The sequence below is a fragment of the Pongo abelii genome, chromosome 6 (assembly GCF_028885655.2).
Source record: "Pongo abelii isolate AG06213 chromosome 6, NHGRI_mPonAbe1-v2.0_pri, whole genome shotgun sequence".
NCBI lineage: Eukaryota > Metazoa > Chordata > Mammalia > Primates > Hominidae > Pongo > Pongo abelii.
This window is the reverse complement of record NC_071991.2, coordinates 77,825,470-77,838,505: the sequence shown is the minus strand read 5'-3', so window position 1 is coordinate 77,838,505 and position 13,036 is coordinate 77,825,470. Positions and strand designations below refer to the sequence as shown.

The 13,036-nt window shown below is 33.1% G+C and overlaps 1 protein-coding gene across 7 annotated transcripts in view; it reads left to right on the top strand.

Annotated features, from left to right (window-relative positions):
* MIOS (meiosis regulator for oocyte development) overlaps positions 1 to 13,036 on the top strand; it is a 40,926-nt gene that overhangs the window by 18,107 nt on the left and 9,783 nt on the right. For all 7 annotated transcript variants that reach the window (XM_009242985.3, XM_054559110.2, XM_054559109.2 and 4 more), the window contains 5 exon segments: positions 178 to 347; positions 3,021 to 3,086; positions 3,931 to 4,089; positions 9,518 to 9,670; positions 10,786 to 10,990. In XM_009242985.3, coding sequence (XP_009241260.1) covers positions 178 to 347; positions 3,021 to 3,086; positions 3,931 to 4,089; positions 9,518 to 9,670; positions 10,786 to 10,990 — 753 coding nt within the window.

Below are 13,036 nucleotides of genomic sequence, written 5' to 3'. Positions count from 1 at the left end.
AGTAAAGGAATAAAAGAATGGCTACTCCATAGGCAGAGCAGCCCAAAACCCTTATTCTCTGAGCTGATTTTTCTGAGGGTAAAAGTCACCCTCTGATTTCTATTTATGGTTTAAGAAATGTAGAAGAGATATTAAGCTTTTGATCACTTTGATTAGCTGGCTGTTTTTAATATGCAGGAGATCTGAATCTCAATGTGGTAGCAATGGCTTTATCGGGTTATACGGATGAGAAGAACTCCCTTTGGAGAGAAATGTGTAGCACACTGCGATTACAACTAAACAACCCGTATTTGTGTGTCATGTTTGCATTTCTGACAAGTGAAACAGGATCTTATGATGGAGTTTTGGTAAGCTAACTTGTTTTTTGAGATCTTCCTTTGAATTAAGATAGGAGTTTTTATCTAACTTTATTAAAATTTTCAAATGTCTGTTTCATAAAATATTATATTTTGATTCATATGTTACTTAAAGTAAGGCATCTTGGGCTTTTTTTTTGAGCAGCTCTTCTTGAGTGGGATTCCCGTCCTAGAGTTAGTTAACTGATACCGAACTGGATTTGATTTTTATGGTTTTAATATAATTTACAGATATAGAAGGAATAAAGATTTTATCCTTTAGCTTAAGAACTGAGCTGTAGAAATCTACAGCTGTGTAAACATAAAAATATATTCGCTGTTTAAATACATTGTGCACACATGCACGTGTGTGTGTTTAGTTAAATAAAACAACTCATGATTATTGATCAGTTATGGTGGAGGTGGCCATACATCTTGTCCCAGTTAGTCTTTGTGGTTCCTGTTAGGAATGATAACAGTACTTACAGTGGACTATTTCAGCTTTTTATTTGGTCTTTGTGTTATTCTTTTTCTCTTCTGTTTTAACCACCTGTGATCATAACACTATCAAATAGGTTCTTTATCACAAAATGGGGAAAGAAAGTGAAGTGAGATTTGCTTACCAGTTTTAGCTATTGGGTTTTAAGCTAAACAATAGTACTACAACTTTCTTTGCACTACTTGGCTTCTTTCTAGCAATGGGAAGAACTTTCTACACTGAAATTCATTTCTGTGTTTGCTACTATACCATTTCTTATCAATTATACATTTCTTGAATAAGTGATTTAAGTATTAGTCCCTAAGAATTTGTAAAAATATGTATTTTATTGGAGCAGCTTAATGAAATGTTTAATAAATGTGTATTTTGCACTTTATGTAGTTTATTACTTTTAGTAAATTACTATTGAACTTTTCTGACCAAATTAATATATATAATGTTAAGACTGTTTATTTTTTTAACTGTAATATTTTTTGTTAAACGGAAGACTTTAAATGTATCTTGAAGAGATAAAAATAATACTTTTAGGAAGTGTTAGAGAATGATAGAGACTAGATAAGTGGATTGTTAACTTTTGAATTGATAAAGATGTATATTGTTTAAATACTAAATTTCTGTATTTTAAGTTAAGTGACCCATACTAAGTACTTTTCTTTCCCTTTTTTTTTTTTTTTTTTGTTTTTGTTGTTGTTGTTGTTGTTGTTTTTGAGACAGCGTCTTGCTCTGTACCCATTCTGGAGTGCAGTGGCGCAATGGCAGCTCACTGCAACCTCCACCTCCTGGGTTTAAGTGATTCTTGTGCCTCAGCCTCCCAAGTAGCTGAGACTGCAGGCATGTACCACCATGCCGGCTAATTTTTGTATTTTTAGTAGAGACGGGTTTTCCTCATGTTGGCCAGAAATATCAATTCTGGTCTCGAACTCCTGATCTTGAATGATCCACCTGCCTTGGCCTCCCAAAGTGCTGGGATTACAGGTGTGAGCCACCATGCCCTGCCCCAGTATCCTTCTTTTGCTATACATAAATTTGAGTTATTAGATAACAGTCATCTTGAGTACGAAGTTCATATTTCCAAGCTGTTTCATTTATGTATTTAGTTATGCTTTATGTATAAATAATTATAATTAATGTTGCTCTATTTAAAAAATGTTAATAGTAAGAATGTGAAAAGTACTGAATTGGGAAGTCAGAAAATACAGGCCTGACTCCTTGCTCTGCCCCATTTACCGTAGCCATTCAGTTAACTTTTTTGAGTATTACTTTCCCGAGATGTAAAATGGGACAGAATAATGTTTATAACCCTTTCCAGATCAAAATTTTGCAGCATATGCAACTGAATCTAAGAGTTAAATCTAGTTATATGAAATATGTTCTCTCTTTAGGGCAAAACCATATTTTATCATAGAAAAAATATGCTAAGATATAGGTATCAACTGAAGTGATCTTACGGTTAAAAAAGTAAAATTTTCGTAGGATGACTTCAATGGAAATTGGATCTTTTTTCTACCCTTAAATTATTTTTACAAATTACAAAATTAATTGTACCTTCCTACATTTGTAGTAAATATATTTCAAAAGTGTTTCATGATATTGACGAGTTTACAAAAATTTTAGTTATTATAATGCCTCTGAAATCTTTGCCACAAACCACCTATATAACAACTTTAGCCACAAGAGTGTGTCTGTTTATGTTTTAAAACTTGTCACTTTGTACTTGGAAACGTATATTGGTATTCTTCTAAATTGTGTACTGGTGTAGCCAATTCACAAATTTCTTAGACTTACTGATTAACTTAGTAGCCAAGGAAAGATTTCCTTAGTTCTCTAAAATTAATTTCTATGATGGAAAGATTATGTGGCATCTTAAATTTGATATACTGTACATCATTGCTTATGTTTTATATTGGAGTTATGTAAGACTGACCTGGATTTTTAAAAACTGAATTTGGCTAGTGTTTAAAAGGTAAATTTTTACTTTGCAAGGACAAAACCTTATTGCTGAATTTCCTGAGAGTTACATCAAGAAAGGCATCTCAGGCAATTAATGGCTCTGCAAGATAAATATAACTTATTAATAAATTTGGAAATAAACATATTCATTTTATTTATATAAGACATTCAGTCTCTGCAAAAATTTAAAACCAGTGCACCTAGAAGTAACTCCTTGCTGTTTCTCTTCTTTCCAGTATGAAAACAAAGTTGCAGTACGTGACAGAGTGGCATTTGCTTGTAAATTCCTTAGTGATACTCAGGTGAAAACTGATTTAATTCCACATTTGAAATAATTAATATATACTGTCACAATTATGTAAGAAACTAGTCTTTATAATTATATGTGTATGAGATTGATAAGCTAATTCTTCTAAAAAGTATGGTAAGAATTTATTAGATAAAAATATTTTGAAAATGTCTACCATAACTAAATTTATTTGTTTAGAATACTGACAATATTTTAGTATATTTCTTCTTTGGAGGGTAAGATTAGTTAGTAGGTAAAGATGTTAAACTCACCTCTTAGTGATGCTATGAAAGGGTTCCTCATTTTTAATACATTAAACAATGCTAAATGCCTATGCTGTGTATATAGTGAGGGGGAAATGCATGTAAACAACTAGTAATACTATATGCTAAGTACTATAATAATGAAAAATGCTGGGGAAATACGGAGGAATCTAGGCAAGAGTTTGGGGTGGGTTGAAGTCAGGGAAGACCTAAAGGAGGTTATTCTTGATGATCTTAAAGTTCCCTTCCAACTCCAGATTTTGTGATTCTGTTACATACTACTATGATAGACAGCAAAAACTTCGCAGAATAATGAGGACAATTCTCTTTAAAATAATAAACCATCTGTAGTTCTTTTATGGATTAATTATCAACATAGTAAATGCCTTTTTAAAATATTTTAAATGATTATGGATATTGCTTTGAAATTTGTAATAGATGCAGACTTCTTAGTTACATATTTATATTTTAGTAAAGTCTTTTGTTTTAAAATGTTTTCCATTAGGAATGAAATTGTTCAAAATGTAGTAGTTTTGAAGTACAAAATATATAGTGAAACAGATTGCTTTAGAAAAATCACTTTAAATTTTCCAGTTAAATAGATACATCGAAAAGTTGACCAATGAAATGAAAGAGGCTGGAAATTTGGAAGGAATTTTGCTTACAGGCCTTACTAAAGATGGAGTGGACTTAATGGAGAGTTATGTTGATAGAACTGGAGATGTTCAAACAGCAAGTTACTGTATGTTACAGGTCAGTGCAGTTTGACAACAGCTTTTAAAAAAGTAACAATATTCTGTATTTTCTTTCCTCAGTTGAAAGTAAATATGCACTTTTGCTTGCTTAGGATCTTTAGAAGGCATTTAGTTTTAACCTAATCAGTTGATCTACTGAAGACTTGTGCCTTATCTTACTGTCCCCTGAGCCTCTTCATTCAGTTATCCAGTTTTTCCTTTCAGTCTGAGAAGGGCCAGTCTTGACTGCATCTGAATTTATGTAAAGCTCAAATGGAATAGAGAAACTCTCTTCAGTTTCTCCAATTGTTGACATAACTGCATCTTCTACAAGAAAGATTGCCTTTTCCTGATCTCAACTATAGTCTTACTTGAAGTGCTGAAGTCTAGTTATACCACAGCTCTCAGCTTTCATTTTCTCTTTTTATTATCAATGGGGTATTTGGGGTAACCAATTTATCTGTATTTTCTCAATTTTTACTGTCCAGTGATTAAAAACAGATTCCAGGCATAGATTGCTGTCTACTTTACTTTTGCTGGAAATAATGGTAAAATTTAGAGTATTCTCCTGATATTTCCTGTAGCCCTCCAGCTGATCTTATCCTTACATGGTGTTGGTACCTTCCTCTTTCCTGCCCTCATCCTCATATCACAATATGGTAGCATCCTGTATACTGGGTAAACACAGGAAAATGCCCCCTCTCCCACTGCACCTTCTTGTGCATATATAGAGATACTAGCCCACAGACCACAAAGTAAACTTACCTAATATATCAAGCCACTGCCCATGGAAGAAAAAGTACCCTTCTATAACATTTTTTCTTGCTGAAATAAAATTATGTCTTTTAAATTAAACTGTATGTATATGGCTATAGATGGCTACAGAGTGCAAATGAGTTAGTAACTTCTTACCAAGATTTATAAAATATATTTAAAATGCAGACAATACAGATCTTGCTTGTTTAAAATCCAGTCTGATAATTGCTGCCTTTCATTGGAGTGTTTCCTACATTTACATTTATATGTCATGGTTAAGTCTACCATCTTGCTATTTGTTTTCCGTTTTGTTTGGCCTTTTTCCTTTTGTTCCTATGTTCCTTTCCTACCTTATTTTGGGTTAATATTTCCATGTTTCATTTTATTGCCTCTATTGGCTTTTTAGCTATATCTCTTTTCATTATCTTTTTTAAAAGATGTTGCTGTAGGTCTAACAATATGCATCCCTCAACTCATCAAAGTCAACATTTTACCCCCTCATACTTCACATTTCTCACCTGACACATCATGCTTTCTTTCTACTTTACTCTTTCTTATGTCACTCTGACACTTTCTGGGTTTTACTTCATGCTTTACAAATGTCACATCAGTGTGATTTCATTTACACATACATTCCTTTGTCCTATTGTCATATATTTTACTTTTACAGATATTATATACTCCAACTTACAGTGTTTTTTTTAACAGTCATTTGTCTTTTATGTAAATTATGAAAAGAAAACATGGGCTTTTACATTTATTCACTTATTTACCATTCCTGGCATTCTTTTTCCTTTCTGTAAATCCTACAGCATTCCTTGTAATATAGGTGACAGATTATCTCAAATTTTATTTGAAAATGTCTATTTCACCCTTATTTTTTCTTTCAACACTTTAAAGATGTAGTTTCACTGTCTTCTGGCCTCTGTTGTTTCTGATGAGAATCAGCTGTTCTTATGCTTGTTTCTCTGTCTGTGATGTTTCATTTTTCATTGGGTTTCTTTTTTTTTTTTTTTTTTTTTTTTTTGAGACAGGGTCTCGCTCTCTCACCCAGGCTGGGGTGGATCTCAGCTCATTGCAGCCTCCGGGCTCAAGCAATCCTCTCACCTCAGCCTCCCAAGGAGCTGGACCACAGGTTCACGCCACCACTCCTGGCTAATTTTTTGTATTTTTGACAGAAATGGGGTTTCACCATGTTGCCCAGGCTGGTCTCGAACTCCTGACCTCAAGCGATCTGCCTGCCCCGGACTCCAAAAGTGTTAGGATTACAGGCATGAGCCACCACGCCCAGCCTAAATTCTGATTTTTAATGTTTAAGTAAATTTGTTTTCCTTGCAACCATCAATAAAATGTTTTCTATTATTTATATATAGGATAATCTTTTTAGGTTTCTTCCAAGATTTTTCCTTTACCTTTGATTTTTCAGTAGTATGACCTTAATGTGCCTGGTTGTGGTTCATTTTATCCTGTTTGTGGTTCACTGAGCTTCTTGGATCTGCAAGTCTGTTTTTCAGCAGATTTGGGAAGTACGGGGATATTATTTCTTTAAATATTTTTTTCTGCCTCAATCTTATTCTGCTTTTCTTCTAGGACTCTTATTACATATGTATTAAACCACTTCATAGTGTTGGTAGGTGCCTGAGGCTCTATTCTTTTTCCTTCCATTTTTTTTTTCCCACTATTCTTCAACTTGGTTAATTTATTTTTTTTTTAAGAGAGTCTTGCTGTGTCACGCAGGCTGGAGTGCAGTGGCACAATCTTTGCTCACTGCAACCTCCACCTCCCAGGTTCAAGCATTCGAGTGATTCTCATGCCTCAGCCTCCCGAGTAGCTGGGATTACAGGCATGTGCCACCACACCTGGCTAATTTTTTGTATTTTTAGTAGGGACATGGTTTCACTATGTTGGCCATGCTGGTCTTAAATGCCTGTCCTCAAGTGATCTGCCCGCCTTGGCCTCCCAAAGTGCTGGGATTACAGGCGCGAGCCACTGTGCCCGGCCCAGATTTGTTGATTCTGTTGACTTATTCCATCACCTCTATCTGCTGTTAAACTTCCCAGGGAATTGTTCATTTCAGTTATTGTGCTTTTCGGTTACAGAATCTTAACTTTGTTATAGTTTACATCAGCAGTCCCCAACCTTTTTGCACCAGGGACTTTTTAGCACCAGGGGGTTGGTTTAGGGATGATTCCAGCACATTGTATTTATTGTGCACTTTATTTCTATTATTATTACACTGTAATACATAATGAAATAATTCTACAACTCACCGTAATGTAGAATCAGTGGGAGCTCTGAGGTTATTTTCCTGCAACTAGATGGTCCCATCTGGGGATGATGGGAGACACTGACAGATCATCAGGCATTAGATTCTCATAAGGAGTATGCAGCCTAGATCCCTCATATGTGCAGTTCACAGTAGGGTTCACTCTCCTATGAGAATCTAATGACCACTGATCTGACATGAGGCAGAGCTCAGGCAGTAATATGAGGGATGGGGAGCAGCCGTAAATACAGATGAAGCTTTGCTTATTGCCCTGCCACTCATCTCCTGCTGTGTGACCCAGTTTGTACCAGGCCATGGACCTGGGGGTATATTGGGGGTTGGAGCCCCCTGGTTTACATTTCTTAGTTCAGATTCCTTATCTCTTCACTAATCAAAACACTATTTTCCCAAGCCCTTCTAATTTGATCAGACACAATCTCTGAACTATTTTCATTACAGATCATGTTGTGGCTTGATTTTAGGCTTTATTGGAGAGGATCTAGAGAAGACTTACTGTATATGTATTGACCAAATTCCTACTTAGTTTATCTCCTTCCTGCCATATAAGGAGAAAGAATGAGATGTGAAAACATCTTATTTTTCTGTGAATTTTCTTTTTAAACCAGGGATTATATGCTACTTTGGTACTTAGTTCTGCCTACTTGGTCATAATTAGGGCTAGAGTAGACCTCTACTTTTTTAAGAAATGAAATTGTAAGCTATGTGTTTCACATGTTCTTTTAGCTAAATTTAACTCTGGTAATTAACACTGAATTTAATAGATGAAAGATATGTTGCTTCAGTTTTGGATTGGATGTCTAAAGATTATATTAGCTGTTACAGATTTTTGTTCTTTTTTTTTTTATAAGTAAGATATACGCCAAGTTCTCTCAGAAATTTCACTTTTCTATTGGCCCTCAAGTAGGACTGAGAAAACTGACCTTCAGATTTATGCCAAAGCATCATTGGAAGTAGAGACTTTCTCTCCTTTCTCCATTATGTAAAGTTAAGGAAGGTATCCTGGACAGGGCTGAAAGTCTCTAAGAAAACCTAAAGCAGCTGGGCACAGTGGCTCACGCCTGTAATCCCAGCACTTTGGGAGGCCGAGGTGGGCAGATTACCTGAGGTCAGGAGTTCAAAACCAGCCTGGCCAACATGGTGAAACCCCATCTCTACTAAAAATACAAAAATTAGGTAGTGGCACACCCCTGTAATCCCAGCTACTCAGGAGGTTTACACAGGAGAATTGCTTGAGCCCGGGAGGCAGAGGTTGCAGTGAGCCGAGATCGTGCCACTGCACTCCAGCCTGGCCGACAGAGTGAGACTCTGTCTCCAAAAAAAAAAAAGAAAGAAAAAAAGAAAACCTAAAGCAAGCATAGATGAAATGTGGAATGTCACAGCTGCCAGGGAAAATACAACTTTAGGAAAATTATTACTGGCAAGAACTTGAAGATCTTAATGAGAAGAACTCTAGAGTAAATTTAACTAAAACAAGGTGTTGCTTTTAACTATGGCTAGGGGCAAAAGAACTAAGAAGGTATTTGGTTTGGTTTTGCTTTTTCTTGTTTTATTATTATTTTTAAGGTAAGAAATGTATGTTTTAATTGAAGGCAAGAGTAAGAATAGACAGGTTTAACTTATAGATAAGTAGATATATAAAAGCAGCATCTCAGTTCATCATGCATTGCTAGATAGGAAGGACCAAGCTAACTGTTAGTTCAGATGTGACTGAGCAATTTTGGTGTGCATTTGGATTTTTTTTTTTTTTTTTAAGATGGCGTCTCATTCTGTCACCCAGACTGCAGTGCAGCGGCACAATCTCAGCTCACTGCAACCTCCGCCTCCCGGTTCAGGCGTCAACCTCCCAAGGAACTAGGATTATAGGCACCTGCCACCACACCTGGCTAATTTTTGTATTTTTACTAGAGACAGGGTTTCACCATGTTGGCCAGGCTGGTCTCGAACTCCTGACGTCAAGTGATCCGCCTGCCTCAGCCTTCCAAAGTGCTGAGATTACAGGCATGAGCCATCACGCCCAGCCTGTATTACATTTGGATTTGATAGTAAACAGAGTTTGTGAACCCAGAGGTTTTTAATTGCTGGGACAAAGGGTATTCATATCACTGTTTACAACATTCAACCACAAAGTTCTGTTTTCTTAAACTTAACTAAAAGATAGAGAATTACACTTCCCTGGCCAGGTATGATATATAAAGTACATATTTATGTCATTAGTGGAACCCAGCTTGAGATAAATTAATGGAGCTTCCATAAATTTTCTTTATTCTCATTAGGAGCCAGCTTTTGGCAAAAAAAAAAAAAAAGCCTATTTCTTCTGTGTTACTCATACTTACATGCTACCCAGAAGTCTCTGGCCTAGCCAGGAGATTTTAAACAATTGAAATAATTCATGTTTTCATTTTAGGGTTCACCTTTAGATGTTCTTAAAGATGAAAGGGTTCAGTACTGGATTGAGAATTATAGAAATTTATTAGATGCCTGGAGGTTTTGGCATAAACGAGCTGAATTTGATATTCACAGGAGTAAGTTGGATCCCAGTTCCAAGCCTTTAGCACAAGTAAGTACATTGTTTTGGAGAAAATCAAATTGTAACATATTGATGTTCAATTTAATAAGTTACTATTAGCTCGTTATTTTGCTTATATTGAGTTCCCATTGATGTCTTTGTCTTTTCTAGACTGAACTTTGTCCTTGATCTTCCTGTCCTTTGGTTCTGCTTCTTGGTAACAATCATCTCAGTGGCTTGAGCTTTAGTCGCAGATAGAACAAACCACAGCAGGCCTGAAGTTTTCCAGTGTATTTCCAGCCCTTTCAGATTCTAAACTATGACATTATCTTATAAATTCCACTTGTGTATTAAGTTTTTTGGCATTATTTATGTGCAGTAAGGCAGGATTTGGGTTTTTTAGACTTTAGCAGTATTACCTGTATCTGTTTAATTACACATGGAAATTTTTTTTTACCATTAGTTTAAAAAATGAGATTGTTGTCACATAAGGTATACCACATTAAATCACTGTGTCTTAGTTCAGATATTAAATATTATGTTATCCTCAATATGAGCACTGGATGGTGCTATTTTCTTATTTTAGGAACTTGAGAAAGTGCTTATATTAAAACCAGAGTGTTGATAAAATAGCATTACCTGGTAGTACATGTTACTAATCTATATGATAAGTGATTAAGAGCCTAGCAGTTTACTGTAGAAACAAAATGAACAGCTTCTATTGCTATTATTCTAAAAATTTAACTATTTACCATTATAAGTCTGTTAACTCTTTTTGTCTTAGGAACAGCGTTTTCTTTATAAGAAAATTTTGTTCAGAAGATTACATCACTGAACTGTTGTTTAGAAGTCATATTGGGATATTTTGTAATGGCCCAGTGTGAATTCTGAAGTCATTGTTATTTCTAAAATGTTGGAGTCTAAAGTTTGAGTTCTTCCACCAATTTCAGTGGTATTAGTAAGAATATAATTAAAAAGGAAGTACCCCCAAGATTTAATTGCTAGGTATAAATTTTAAATGAGAGCTAGTCAACTTTAGCAGATAAATTTTGAAATATAAAGTTTTTTAAAAGTATTTAAAAATAATTTGTTAGGCGCCCACTAAGTTATTTAGCATTCCATTATGGTTTGTATTACATTTATTTTTTCTTTCATTTGTTTTGTAGGTTTTTGTGAGTTGCAATTTCTGTGGCAAGTCAATCTCCTACAGCTGTTCAGCTGTGCCTCATCAGGGCAGAGGCTTTAGTCAGTATGGTGTCAGTGGCTCACCAACGAAATCTAAAGTCACAAGTTGTCCTGGCTGTCGAAAACCCCTTCCTCGATGTGCGCTTTGTCTCATTAATATGGGAACACCAGTTTCTAGCTGTCCTGGTATGACATAATTTTACAAATTACTTTTATGAACTGAAATGATTCTTACATAATTGAGTTAATGTTGCAAATAAAATAAAAACTAGCTAGAGTTTGTTATTATTTCTAAGAAAGGGCAGTTTACTAGCTTGAAGGCTTGTATGTTCCTATAATTTATGAACTATGTAAACTAAAAGCAAAATCTGTATCTATTGATACTTCAGGTAATTTCACAAGTTCTGACCAATTTAAAGTTTGTGAGAAAAACTTAAATATGAAATAATCTTAAAATATTACCATTTTCTTATCACTGTTTCCACTAAGAGGAGCTCATTCAAATTTGATTATTTAAAAGTCAGTATACCCGCACCTATTAACAGATACTTTGTATTTCTAAGGATCTTTTGACATCATTAAAGCACTTTGACATTTCTTCCTTCATCTTCAAAACCTACCTGTAAAATACATAAGAGAAGGGTCAGGTGCAGTGGCTCTTGTCTGTAATCCCAGCTCTTTGAGAGGCCAGGGTGGAAGGATTACTTGAGCCTGGGAGTTTGAGACCAGCCTGAGCAAAATAGCGAGAACCCATCTCTATAAAAAATGTTTCTGGCTGGACATGGTGGCTCACACCTGTAATCCCAACACTTTGGGTGGCCGAGGCCAGCAGATCACGAGGTCAGAAAATCAAGACCATCCTGGCTAACACGGTGAAACCTCGTCTCTACTAAAAATACAAAAAACTAGCCGGGCATGGTGGCACGCACCTGTAGCCCCAGCTGCTTGGGAGGCTGAGGCAGGAGAATTGCTTGAACCCAGGAGGCAGAGGTTGCAGTGAGCCAAGATCGTTGTGCCACTGCACTCCAGCCTGGGCGACAGAGCAAGACTCTGTCCCAAATTTAAAAAAAAAAAATTTTTTTTAATTAAAAAATAATAATTTATAAGAAAATACATAGAGAAAGTATTACCCTAGAAGTCAGGTCCCTTGACTTCTAGATTTTGATGCTGCTTGTGCTGTTTGTCAGTTACCTAGTAAATTTATATATATATATTTTATATATATAATATATTTTATATATATAAAATATATAATATATATTTTATATTATATATATAATATATATTTTATATTATATATATAATATATAATATATATTTTATATTATATATATAATATATAATATATATTTTATATTATATATATAATATATAATATATATTTTATATTATATATATAATATATTATATATATTTTATATTATATATATAATATATTATATATTTTATATTATATATAATATATAATATATATTTTATATTATATATAATATATAATATATATTTTATATTATATATAATATATAATATATAATATATATTTTATATTATATATAATATATAATATATAATATATATTTTATATTATATATAATATATATTTTATATTATATATAATATATATTTTATATATAATATATAATATATATTTTGTATTATATATATTTTATATATTTTATACATATTTTATATATATTATATATATTTTATATATTATATATATTTTATATATATTATACATATTTTATATATTATATATAATATATATATTTATATATAATATACATATTTTATATATTATATATTATATATATTTATATATAATATACATATTTTATATATTTATATATATAATATACATATTTTATATTTTTATATATATAATATACATATTTTATATTTTTATATATATAATATACATATTTTATATATATTTTTATATATAATATACATATTTTATATATATTTTTATATATAATATACATATTTTATATATATTATATATTTTATATATATTTTATATATATAAAAAATAAATGAAGGCAATATGTAATGTTTTAAATGTACATTTTAGTTTTGATTTAAATTTTAATCAAGGATTTTTATTTTATACATTGCATACTGACTGATCACTCTTTTATGTTACTCTGGTCCTAATAAACAGAAAATAAAAATTTGGAATATATACATATACACACACACGCAGTGTTTGTTTTTTTTTTGTTTTGTTTT